The 13,807-nt window shown below is 39.9% G+C and overlaps 2 protein-coding genes across 2 annotated transcripts; one reads left to right on the top strand and one right to left on the bottom strand.

Annotated features, from left to right (window-relative positions):
* Nucleotides 1-4,280: 4,280 nt before the first annotated feature.
* LOC131163695 (exocyst complex component EXO70A1-like) lies at nt 4,281-9,643 on the top strand. Its single transcript, XM_058120372.1, has 2 exons — nt 4,281-6,693; nt 9,164-9,643. The coding sequence occupies exon 1, from the start codon at nt 4,612-4,614 to the stop codon at nt 6,460-6,462; it is 1,851 nt and encodes a 616-aa protein (XP_057976355.1). The 5' UTR covers nt 4,281-4,611; the 3' UTR covers nt 6,463-6,693; nt 9,164-9,643.
* A 565-nt stretch (nt 9,644-10,208) lies between these two features.
* On the bottom strand, nt 10,209-13,371 carry LOC131163694 (pollen receptor-like kinase 3). The gene is made up of 2 exons (XM_058120371.1): nt 11,744-13,371; nt 10,209-11,512 (listed from the first exon to the last, which is right to left on the bottom strand). The coding sequence occupies exons 1-2, from the start codon at nt 13,065-13,067 to the stop codon at nt 10,746-10,748; spliced, it is 2,091 nt and encodes a 696-aa protein (XP_057976354.1). The 5' UTR covers nt 13,068-13,371; the 3' UTR covers nt 10,209-10,745.
* Nucleotides 13,372-13,807: the final 436 nt, after the last annotated feature.

The following is a 13,807-nucleotide window of genomic DNA, read 5'->3' on the forward strand; positions in this document are numbered from 1 at the left end:
TTAGCTTCTTAATTTAAAATTACTTTTGTAATGCCCCAGACCCGCCACGAGGGGCCCAGAGTGTTAAGAGACTAATACACATCTCTGATACCACTCACGCAGCGGAAATAATTAAATAATCTCAATGAAATACCAGAGCTCTATATACACATATGCAAACCCATAAAAACCACGTTCTCCTTATTTCATGACCAGAATAATAAAAATATACGTATCCGTTCTTTTTATTTACTCACAAAACTACCCCACCCTGGAGCTTTCTAAGCTCGATCACCTGGAAGACAAACTGAAAAATTCTTCCGCCTTCGCTTTTTTGGTGGTGTCAGGAAAGTGTCGGTCGTAGAAGACCTGTTTGAAAAGACCCCAAGTCATCACTATAGGTACCACTCACTGTTCTTCCAATAGCTTCATTGTGTGCCACCACCGTTTAGGTTCTCTGGCCGATTTGAAGGTGGCAAAAAGAATCTTCTGCTCCTCGGTGTAGTTCAACATTGCCAGTATCTTTTCCATTTCTTACATCCACGTCTCAGCCTTAATCGGATCAGTACCACCCTCAAAAGATGAGGGTTTCACACGAGTGAATTGATCAATCGTACAACCTTGATGCACTGGTGGGTAATTTGATCCCCCAAAATCCCATCTCATCTCTTCCCTAACCTAACGAGCTATTCCTCGCAACAAACGAGAGGTGTCAATCTCATCCCCACCGGAAGCTCCCAATTCACTTCCTCCTCCTTCATCCATGCCTTTGCCTCTAGGATCCATCCCTGAATATAAATATACAACAGAGGCAATTTAGAATCTCCACATCTTAATATATTTGATATAATCACAAAATAAGATACCAATTTAATATCCAAATCCTCAATTAAATATCCAACATCCATTTATCCATAATCATCTTAACTTTCAAATTCAAATTCCAAATTTCAATTTCTCCGCTCGGAAACATCACTGTCGATGGATTTACCATGGTTTTCTAAAACCATTGATTGATTCAAAAAATCACAGAAGTCCGTCAAGAGATTTCTACCTCCAAGCTACGAAACAAACCCAAACTCCTGTCAACACCCTAATCTACCCATTCCTACCCTTATTCAACTCAAAAATATACTCTGGTATTAATCCTCCTAAAGTTCGCAAGACCGTTATGCTCTAATACCAACTGTAATGTCCCGGACCTACCACGTGGGGCCCGGAGTGTTAGAGACCAACACATGACTCTGATACCATTCGCACAACAGAAATAATTAAATAACCTCAACGAAATACTAGAGTTCTATATACACATATGCAAACCTATAAAGTACAACCACATTCTACATATTACATGACCAGAATAATAAAACTATACATATCCATTCTTTTTATTTACTCACAAAACTACCTCGCCCTAGAGCTTTCTAAGCTCGATCACCTGGAAGACCTGAAAAGATTGATAAATTGACGGAGTGAGACACCTCTCAATGAGGAAGAAATAGGTTACAACAATTTGTGGCTGAAGTGTTTAATATATAATTAAAATATACACATAGTTGTAATCCACTATTCATAGCAGCCAAGTAAACACATTCATAAACACACCATCGTCAACTTCTCTGTCACCCAATCACATACGCACATACATAATTATTTTTACTAATAAATCCCGAGAATAGGAAAGTCTACTCGTCCATATAAGTAGATTTCCTCTGCTCTAATGCTAACACCAAGGCACTCACCTTTCTCAGTAAGCCCTCGGGCTATGTATCCAGGTAAAGTCTCCGAGAATAGGAAAGGTCACCCACCCATACAAGTGGCTTCCCTCTACCCTAGTACCCACAAATAATTATCAAAACACTTGCGTTCCTTAGCAAGCCCTCGGGTGGAGAATTTTACTTTACCATAAATACTTGAGTAATTAAAGTTACACGTAACCAACGCTAATCATTTCCCAAGTTCAACATGAACACATACCACAACCAATCCACACAGGATACACACATAATCTTCTTAACCACATAGGTTACAAAACAAGCTTCTCAATCACACCCACAAAGGGTCCATAACCACACAAGTATCACAGTCCATACAGAATTACTCACACAATCTTCCTTCACACCCACACACACACACAACCCTGTTCAGGGTAAATAGGTAAAACAAACTCCTCATACCACTGTCAATGTTTTACGCCCAATATAAACGCTCATATAATGACCTCCTCATACCATTACCAACGTTATAAGGCTATTTATATCAGGTACGATATAACGACCTCCTCATATCACTGCTAACGTTATATCGCAATTTATATCAAGTACGATATAACGACCTCCTCATACCACTACCAACGTTATATTGCACTTTTACACAAACCACATCACAATACACATTCAGTACAGGAAAACACATCAACGCATTTCCATTCACGAAATTTCATCATCCAAATAGCATCACAACCAAACAGTATTTGCAATCACACAATACATCATAATTTCGCAGTATTCACAACCATTTAATTGTCAAAGTTGTTTTCATGTGACACAATTTTTCCCAATATAATATATAATCAAAAACAGTATTCTCAATACCTGCATTGTTCAGAAAATTATACCTAAATATATAGAATTTATACCCAAAATTAGTCGGTTTAAAATTAATAAAAATGTTGTTATAAAGTAATTTCCCTTAACTGCTCCTTGGGATTCCAGCCTAAACTGAACAAAACGAGACCCTGTATTTCAAAAATCTCAACTTTCTCAAATCTCATTAAAATACCCATTTAATACTTCCTACGTTCCATATATCTCAAAATAATAATAAAACCTTAAATTATCTCACTTATCCCGGTTTTTGGATGTTTCCCAAACTTCTCAAATAAAAATTTTGCTCCGCCTATGTTGCGGAGAATCTTCCCAAGAATCTTGTGGTAGCTTCCGATTGTTGAATCGAGGAGAAATGGGGCCAAAAACCTAGTGAGAAGGTGAAAGGTTCGTTTTTTTCTAAAGAGAGAGAGAGAGAGAGAGAGAGAGAGGATACATGCAGAAAATTCTCGCTGAAAATGAAAGGATTTGCTATTTATAAGCAGGGATTCGTCGACGAGACACGTGAACTCGTCGACGAGTCCAAGCACACAGTTCATGGACGAAAACGGAAACTCGTCGACGAATTTCAGTATTATGAAAACCCCTCTCAATAATTCCTCATCGACAAGACCAGTTGATTCGTCGACGATTTTTTGTTGACACCCTTTAAAATATTTCTTTCTCTTTCCTTTTCTCTTTTTTTATTATTTTTATTAATTAATTTTTCCAGATCGTTACAACTTCTAACACTATTTCACTCATTAAAAATTTAAAAAATGGGCATTTAAAATTAGAATTAAATATGATTCGATTAATCAAATCATTTCCTTAAACAGAGGATTGAATTAAATTTTCAATTCACAATGAAATATAAACTAAAATTAAACCAATTTAAAAAATGATTTATTGAATTGCTTCAATAATAAACTATTTTTTGGACTAAAATCTAGAAGTAATCGAGCAAAAACAATTAATTTAAAAATGATATATTTTCATGTCAAAAATGACCTGTAGATATATTTAAAAAATTACTACCTAAAAAATTAATATTCTTTTATTTTCACCCAAATTGCCTAAAAAATTACAACTTACCTAGAAAATTAATATTATTTTATTTTTCACCCATGGTTATTAAATAATCAAAACTCAATTAATAACCGAAAAAGGGGGGAAAACCCTCAAACCGAACAAAGATGATAATTAATTGATTTTTTTAATTTGATTTAATTTTTAGATTCCATTCGATTTAACCATTTTTCTTACATACACTTTATCCTTAGTTAATATTAAATTTTAAATATTAATGTGGCATTTTATAGAAAATAAATTTATTAATTTTTGGTTGAATAGAAATTGAAGTTCAAATTTCAAAACTTTAAACTCAACATTAGTATAAACAATAATATATAGGGCCTTGAGCATATGACTGAGTGGCAAGGACGAGATTAGGAGGGCTACACATTGGTGTAATTCGGGGTTCGATTCTGATTAAGACACTCAAGGAGTCAGTAGTTAAAGCGTAGTATAATTTCTTGTTGATGGTGAAGCAAGATATGTCCTAAGTTAAGGTTGGGAGGGCTACGAATTGATTTAACCTTGAGTTCGACCACTTAGGTTGCACATTTGAATTTACCTCTTGCGCGGTAGTTGTGGCTCGACAAAACCGGACGTAATCAATATATATAGGGCCACCATCTCTCTATATCCAAGTCCCCACTATTTTCGCCATCGGATTTCATATGCTTGGGAAATTTTCGGCTCATTGAAGAGTCAAAGTCCCTTCCGTCTCCTTTTACTCAAAAGTTTCTTTCCCCAAATTCACATTCACATTCGGACAAACGGCCGCAGCTGCCATAAAAGGCCACCAAAAATTTTAACACACCCACTCCCCTAAAGTATCCCCTCTTTCTACATATTCGGCAATTCTGTGTGTGTGTCCGCCGCCGCCGCCGCAGCATACGACACCGACGCAGCCGCGATCGCCGATCCGTTGTGTACAAAAGTCATCGCCCTTTCTCTACTCTGAGCTCTCAATTTTCTGGCCATGGAACTGCCGGAGCGTGCCGGTATCCCTCTTGAGGCAGCCGAGAAGATAATTCTGCGCTGGGACTCGACTGCCTCGGAAGAGGCCAGAGGTCGGATGATATTCGACGGCGATCGGTCCGAAGTCGATCGTTACTTGCAGGCTGTTGACGAAATTCTGCGATCGATTTCGTCGGCCTCGATCGCTGATGATGAGAGCAAGGTCAACAGCGTAATCCAGATCGCCATGGCTCGGTTGGAGGACGAGTTTCGCAATCTTTTGATTGGTCATACCAGTCCGATGGAGGTCGAGTCGCTTCTGGATTCGAGTGGTAGTTCGTCTGTTCACACGAGTTTGAGAAGTGACAGTGGGAGTGAGTTTCGTGTTGATGATTATTCCGTTGATGAGCACGAGGATGTGATTAATAAAGATGAAGAGCTCCAGAGAGTTGAATCAAGTGGCGGTTCGAGTTATCGATCGACGAGTAGTATTCGCGAGATGGATCTGATTCCTTCCGAGGCAATTAACGATCTCCGAAGCATAGCGGAGAGGATGATCGCTGCTGGTTATCTGCGGGAGTGTGTTCAGGAGTACGGAAGTGTGAGGAAGTCTGCGGTGGACGCGAGCTTCCGGAGACTCGGCATCGAGAAGTTGAGCATCGGCGACATCCAGCGGCTGGGGTGGGAAGCGTTGGAGGTGAAGATCCGGCGCTGGATTAGAGCTGCCAAGGTCTGTGTGAGGATACTGTTTGCCAGCGAGAAGAATCTGTGTGAGCAAATCTTTGATGGAATTGGCACGGCCGTAGAGGACGCGTGTTTCATGGAAACAGTAAAGGGCCCTGCAATTCAGCTCTTCAACTTTGCAGAAGCAATAAGTATAAGTCGGCGATCGCCGGAGAAATTGTTCAAGATCTTGGACCTTCATGATGCTTTGTCTGATTTGTTACCCGATGTCGATGCTGTTTTTCGGTATAAGTCTGCAGAATCGGTTCGAGTTCAGGCCGTAGAGATATTATCCCGGCTGGCAGAAGCCGTGAGAGGGATTTTATCCGAATTCGAAAACGCCGTGCTTCGTGAGCCGTCACAGGTTCCGATACCCGGGGGTACAATTCACCCCTTGACGAGGTATGTGATGAATTACATCAGTTTGATCTCTGATTACAAGCAGACCTTGATTAAACTGATAGTGTCTAAGCCGTCAACCGGGTCAAGATATTCAGGCGATCCAACGATGCCAGACATGGAATTCGCTGAGCTGGAGGGGCGAACCCCTTTGGCCCTGCACCTAATTTGGATCATTGTAATTTTACAATTCAATTTGGATGGCAAGTCCAAGCACTACAAAGATACTTCCTTGGCTCATCTTTTTATTATGAACAATGTTCACTACATTGTTCAGAAGGCTAAAGGGTCACCAGAACTGCGGGAGATGATCGGAGATGCTTACCTGAAGAAGTTAACAGGGAAATTCAGGCAGGCGGCGACTAGTTACCAGAGGGCGACCTGGGTTAGAGTATTGTATTGCTTGAGAGACGAGGGTCTTCATGTGAGTGGGAGCTTCTCGTCTGGGGTCTCCAAGGGTGCTTTGAGAGAGAGGTTCAAGGCCTTCAATTCTATGTTTGACGAGGTGCATCGGACTCAAACTACATGGTTGGTGCCAGATTCTCAGCTCAGGGAGGAGCTGAGAATATCTATATCGGAGAAGCTGATCCCAGCTTATAGGTCCTTTCTTGGCCGGTTCAGGGTTCACATAGAGAGTGGAAGACACCCAGAGACTTATATCAAATACTCCGTGGAGGATCTAGAAACTGCTGTCTTGGATTTCTTTGAGGGGTACCAAGTTTCCCAGCACCCGAGGAGGAGATCACATTGAAGGGCTGAATTTAGTTTTGCAAGTTAGAACCTAGAACGCATTCTTTATAATTTTTTATGAAGTGTTCGGTTGAGGTGGTGTGGGTCAATCTGGGGGCTGGGCTATACTGAATCTTAAGTTCTTTGAGATACCCTCTTAATCTTATGTGGATTGGAGGATATCTAATCCTCCAGAAGATCACGTGCAAGTCTCTAGAATAAGCCTTATCCCTCTACTAAATGCTTCTGCTATGTAAGCATGTTGTTTGATTTGTCATTAATTCTAGATTATGTTTCGTTTGTTCATATGGGAAATGTTCTTTGTGTGTTTCATTTTACCCTTTCTGATATTTACGAACATTTTTTATTTCTGATGTCAAATGATCTTCAGACCTGGTTAAAATTTGCCGCCTTGATAACATAGTATGAAAAGGAAAGAAAAACAAGGTCTAGACAATACTTAAAATGTCAAAAGCTTAAAAACATCGTGTTTTCACATGTCACATTAGAAAGAAACCAAGTCTCCTAAAAACGTTCCTACGACTTCAATTCCTGAGGATGTAAAAGATAAAATATTTTAGCCACTGAGCTTGTGGACAACATAACATAAAATTCTACTAGGATGAATTGGCTTATGAAATTGGATTTGTCTGAACAGAAATATGTAACAATACTAATTTATATTTAGATGCTGTTGTCATTAAAATGTATGAGAATTAGATTTAGGTCTTCTAATATCAGGACATTTATGTGGAGACATGTATTTTTTCTTTCTGTTATTGTTATTGGGAGTCAATTGAAGCCACAATTTCATATGGATGAAAGGTAGATTTGGTTGAGACCGGATATTATCTACTCTTTCAAATTTCTAGTGAATTTCTCTTTATTTTGTGCCCAAGTGTGGAGACTAGTACTTTAGATTTCTTTCAGATGTGACTGGCTTCTTGGCACTTGCAAAGGAGATCCCTTAGTGAAGTAGCCAAATGAAGTTTTCTTGTTACAACCTAGGACACATTATTTAAATTTTTTTTCAATCTACATTTCTGAAGCTCTTGAATCATTTTTGCTATCTGCAATTGATATTCTGCTTTCTGGAAGGAAGCATAGTTGAGAAGTCGGATCTAGATCTCCAGAACAACAATTTGTTGGATTGTTATTATGGTCTAGATTATGTGTTACCTGTCAATATGGGAGTTATGTTGGGTTGTATTATTTTACTGTTTGATATCTCAGTTTTTGTAAGCAATTTCCTTTCAGGCTTTCCCAATCCATGATGGTTCTTAGAAAGCCAAATCTACAGCCTTGATGACATTGAGGTGGATAATGGTTACTGAAATATATTCAAGCCTTAACAGACTCAGAAGTTAGGGAGCATGCAATTTTGATTGAAAAATCTAAGCATTGCCATGTCATCCCCCTACAGTATAAGCACCTTGAAAATGACTAATCAATGAGCAAAGGACTTGTAAATATCAGAATATATAATTGGGAAACATGTTAATTTGGCTTACTTTGCAGGTTGATAGCATAAGAAGCATGCTGCATGCAAGGAGCACTTGCAATGTATAGGCAGATAATAAGGCCATAGGTCAATGGTGTAGGACCTTATCTGTAATTCTAGAAATGTACAAATAGTATATAGTATAGGAGGGTCTACAGTTGTATAACCTGCTATAAAGGCTACTGAAAGGAGGTGGGAAGTGAGTAGATTGTACTTTAGTTCCATTTCCCACCACGTAGATTGTACTTTAGTTCCATTGATGGTCATAAATTTGTGGACTGGGCAATCTTACCTATCCATCAAGGAGGTGGAGTTTCATTGGTTGCCTATAAATAATGGAGGTGGCCTTGGACATGGAGTCAATGGGACAAAAATACATAACTCCTAGTGTGAGTAGCATAGTTGTGAATGCTCTGAGTTACACATGCACTTTAGCTTCCCAAATGGTTTGAGGGTAGGGTTTTCAGGTTTGGTAGCTTTATAGCTGCTCTTTTCTAGTTTGGGATGAGGTTGAAGTTATTCATTTTACCTTCTTAAGGAAGACTGGGGGTTAAGTTTGTCTGTGTAAGATCATTTTGGCTGAGATTGCCATACTTGAGTTCAATCCTGCGCTCAGAAAGATCCTCTCTGGAATATCTCTCCCTCTTCTTTTTCTCTAATGGGGTGTTTGGTTTGCAGCATAAAAAATATTCCCATGGAATGACATTCTTGGGGAATCTCATTCATAGGAATATATGCCTTGCTCATGAGAATATTTTTTTTTGGTTTGGACTATAAGATTCCATGAGTGTGCGCTGCCTGTCTAATAATATTACTTTATTTTTATTGATAATTTATTATTTTAAATGGAATTAGGGTATGTAATAATATTATATTATGGGCTCATTGATGTCTAATCAGCTAAAATAATGGGGCAATTCGGTCCCAAAAGCAGGATTCCCATGAAACTTATGGGAGTGTGGGGATGGGATGCCCATGTTTTGTAGGAATCCATCATTCCCAAAAATTCTATTATTCCCGCTACGTCAAATTCTGGTGTCTAAAAAAATGCGAGAATGAGACATTCTTGGGAATGTTGAATGATAACATGAACCAAACGCTTTGATCTTACACAAGGGAAACTGGTTCAAAGTCGCTTTAAGATATTTAACAAACTGCAATGACAAATGTTGCACTCACAGGTATAGCTCATTGGCTCTCACATACTACATTTTCATTGTAGGACTTGGTGATAAGACATTAAAGAAGGATATGTAGGATGAAGAGACAAGCACCCTGACCAATCTCCCACTGATTTATAGTCATGCTTTGGGAGCACATATGAACTACTCCAGCAGCAGTTGCCAAAGCCATGAAACAGGGTCAAGCATCTGGATTCCAAGGGTGGTTGCCAGGGCTACAAAGCAAACAGATTCACTAGAAAACAAAAAGGAGCACTGGAAGCAGTATTTCCGGTTGGTGGATCCTCAATGAAGATTTTATCCTAGTGAAACCTAGGTTTGTCCATGTCTTGAACAATCATGCACAACACAATAAATTATCCTTGGGCTTCCCTGGAGTAATGTATGGATGTAAGTTTCTGAAGTAGGTTTTATTTTCATCTATCAGATTTTGTACATTGGCACATGATCATAATCTCATGTGTAGTTCAAAACAAGAGATACGGACTTGAAGCTATCATATTAGTGATGTTACAGTTTGAGTTGCTTGACCATTATGCCTTTGAATTTTTAAGTAAAAACCTTTGAACTACATGTTGATCTGATGACCCACAATGATGTAAGCCCACCCTTGTCAAATTAGCAAATTGGTTCCTGCATACCTTTCATAACAATTTTTGTGGGAACAAATCAAGGTACTAGTACAAGGTCTATCGGAGCTCATTACCATTAGATTTGTAACCTGAAACTTTTATTCTACTCTTAGTTTAACATAGAGGCCATGCTACGAACAAAAGAAAAAGGTATGGTGAAAATTGTTGTAAAAGAAAATTGCTGGTGGCTATCTAGAAGCATAGCAGAAGACTCTGATTGACCCTTCATGTAAAAGAGATAAGGAGGCTTATTAATGTTTTGTTCTTTATAAACACAACATTGAAGAGGATGGAGATGACAGAAGTACAATGAGAAAATTATGACCTTTCACGTTATTGCATGAATGAAACTTAGCCTTAAGCTGCAGAGCCTGGTGGATGGCATTTCTAGCTGTATTCACTTAAAGAAATTGATGACACAATCAAATGCATTATGCATATGATTTCTAATCATCTCAAATTAGCTTATGTCAGCTACCATAACATCATTTTCATTGCATTGCCCTGCACAAACTAGAGTGAAGATCGTGTATGTGGTACAAAGGTCTGCAACATAGCTAAAATTCCCTTTTTTCTTTATTCCCCATGCAAATTAGGATTAATGTCATGCATGGGAGTACAAAAGTCTGCAAATTGTGTTAAAAATAACCCCTACCCCCCCCCCCCTACCTTTTTTTTTCTTTATGCTCTATTGTCAATATTAAAACTTTCCTTATAGGCTATCAGCTTTGTTAAAAATGTCAAACATGAATTTGATGTTAAGTGTTGCTTTTTTAGAGTATGAGAATGGTATTTTTCACCTTCTCTTTTGTCCTCCTGAACAAAAACTTGTGCAATAGGGACCAGAAATCTGTCTAGGGGCCATTGCCAGTTCTTTACTTCTTTTCCCTTGAGGTTGTATCCAGCGGGCTGTCTACTTTCTATATTCAAATTCCAAGAAAAGAATGAAGGTTTCTTTATGGGAAGCGGTGCACCATTTCCTTGGAACTAGTTAGGAAATGGCAAAGGCAAAACTATCCTCACTTCGGCGCCCTGATTGGTCTCCGAAGCTGTTTAATCCAGCTCTCCTTCCTGAAAGCTGACTCTGCTGCTCTTGCAAGCTTGATGCACGGGACTGGGATGATACTGATACTTCAGCGCATCCATCTCGGAGTGATGGTAACTGAAATCGTCTAGCTTCTTGGCCTCCCTCTATATGTATCTCCTCTATCCTTACAATGGCCTCTCTCATTCCCAAGCGCAGCTCAGGGTTGCTTTCAGTGCAAGCCACACCTATGTGAAGAAGGCGCTCCATCTCACCCAGAGAATTTCTTGAGCTTGCAATCTCTGGATCAAACAGCTCTGCTTCTCTCCCCTCAGAAATCGACGATCTCGCCCATTGGACTATATCAGTCCCACCCTTGCCATGGTTGAGATACTGAGAAGGAAATTTCCCAGAAAGGATCTCGAGAATTATGATTCCCAGACAATACACATCACATTTGGGAGATACTTGATGAGACTGCAGAGCTTCTGGGGATTTGTAGGCAAATAGTGCCTGTGCAGCTTGGGTTGTGCTTAGCAGTGGACTAAATCCATAATCTGCAAGCAATGGCTCATAGTCACAGCTGAGTAGAACATTGCTTGATTTGAGATTTCCATGGGGCAAGTCCAGTGAAGCTAGTTCAGTATGAAGATAGCCCAATCCTCGGGCAATTCCATGGAGAATTTTTAGTCGCACAGGCCAATCAAGGTCAGTATGTGAAGGTCCGCGATCACCTGAGGAAGAAACACAAGATACTTAGATGAACAATCCTGTGAAAGAAGGAAAGAGTTACAGGAGCATATGTGCATTTAATTTGAATATTAAACAGCAAAAATGACACCAATGATCCTGCAACCAATGGGAACTTGTTTTTGCAGGATCCTTGGAAGCATGTATGGAAATACAAGTTGAGATGAATGTATCAATTGGGTTAAGGGTGCAGAAGCCCCGAAAAGTTGCCGTACCATGCAGTAGGTAAAGTAAGCTGCCTTTGGGAAGGTACTCCTGGATCAAAAGCTTCTCTTCTTTTTTATAAAGGTAAGCCAATGGAGTCAGAATATTCCAGTGCCGGAGTCTTCCAAGTCGCCTCATTTCTGCATCAAAACCATCTGTTCCCAGCTCGTTCATCTCCTTCATCCTCTTCACCACCGCTGCCACTCCATTTGACATCACAGCCTTGTAAGACGACCCCAAGTTCCCATTCCCAAGGACCTCTGCTGCTGCCTTCATTAAATCTGCCAATCTGAAGATACCCTTTTCATCATTCACCATTACTAGGTCCAGGGCCTCACCATTTCCCTTGCCATGGTGGGATACCCTATGGTTCAATCCTGTTGTGCCCTTTCGGGCGGTATCCATTTCCTTCCTGCTCGAACCTGATACGTGAACCTCAACCGAGTCTTCAAAATGCCCCTTAATTTCCTTTTTCTTTCCTAGCACGTCAAATTTCTCTTCCTTCCTTTTCAACAAGAAAATTGCCACCACCATGATTGTAAGAATCACCACAGAAACTGTCATCATGGCGGCAGCAATCTTGTTAGATTCCTCCTGTTTTGAAATCTGTGATGCACTTGACTGCTGCTGCTCTGCAGAAATGCACGCCTTACCCAGTTTTTCCCCGCAGAGATCAGGATTTTCCTCAAAGGAACTCACATTGAATATTGATAAAACGGCTGGAATTTCTCCTTCCAATTTATTGTTTGAAACATCAAACGACTTCAACTTTTGTTGTGCAAAAGGTGGAATGCTTCCAGTAAATTGGTTGTTTTCAAGATGTAATTCAATGAGACGGGGCAGTTGTGACAATGATGATGGAATCTCGCCAGTGAAGTTGTTGTTGGAAAGCCAAACCTTCTTCAAAGATGTCATTTTCACGAAGAAATCACTGGGGATTTCACCTGAGAACTGATTACCTGAGAGGTAAATTGCCTTTAAAGCACCAAGGCGATTGAAATCCGGGATTGAACCTGAGAAAGAGTTGTTGATGAAGCTAAGAGTTCGCAGCCACGGCATCTCAACCAGGGCTGAAACATCTATTTTTCCTGATAGACCCATTGCTACAAGCCGGAGACCTGTGATGATGCTGTTGTAGCACACGAGTCCTACCCATTGGTCTTTTTCGTCGCAAGGACTGGAGCCAGGCTGCCAGGAATCTAGAGCTGTTGTGTTTGCAAAAGATTTCTTCAACTGAAGCAATGCATCGGACTCGGGAATAGCATGGGTCAAGGGAGACAGGAGCAAGAACATGGATAGGAGGAAGGATGGTGGGAGAATTCCTGCAATGGCCATTACTTAATCAGCTCAGAAGCTTGACGGCTTGGTTTGGAAGCTGCCGCAGCAATTTTCCAGACCTGTCTTTTGCCAGTTTTTGGCTTTGGCTTTGGTTGGTGGTGGTGGTGGTGGTGATGGTGATGGTGATGGTGGTGGTGGTGGTGGTGGTGGTGATTTTCTCAAGAGAGCCTCAAAATGGGAGAGGCCTGGGTGGCCTCAAGACGAGAGAGAAATGCTTGCATCTTTGGTTTGACCAAGTCAGTACCAAATTAAAACACCTTGTTATTGGTGTTGCCAATTGCCATGCCGTGAAAGACTCCCAACGAAGAGGCCTTTCATGCTCCACTTTTAATGGTGAAAATCGCCCGAACATCTTTCTTACATTTTTGGAAATTAGATTCCATGATATTTACATTTCTTTATGTCTACACGTTAACCAAATCTATAATTATTTTTATGATCTTTGGTCACTTGAAATAACCCAGCAAACTGCTACATGCATAGATGGATGAAAGGAAAAGTATTCCATATTCCCAGTACACTACCTTACATGCTCTTTAGTTAATATCTAGTTGGCGGCATATATTGTGGGGCCAAGTCGCCCACTAGATATTAACTAAAGAGTGTAAGGTGGTGTACTAGAAATATGATTTTTTGCGTGTACGTGGGCTTTATATGAATTGTGTGAAATTCAATACGTATATTAGATTTTATTTAAATTTACTATTGTTCGATTCAAAGTCTAAATTTTCAACTTT

This window comes from Malania oleifera, chromosome 9, assembly GCF_029873635.1.
Source record: "Malania oleifera isolate guangnan ecotype guangnan chromosome 9, ASM2987363v1, whole genome shotgun sequence".
Taxonomy (NCBI): Eukaryota; Viridiplantae; Streptophyta; class Magnoliopsida; order Santalales; family Ximeniaceae; genus Malania; species Malania oleifera.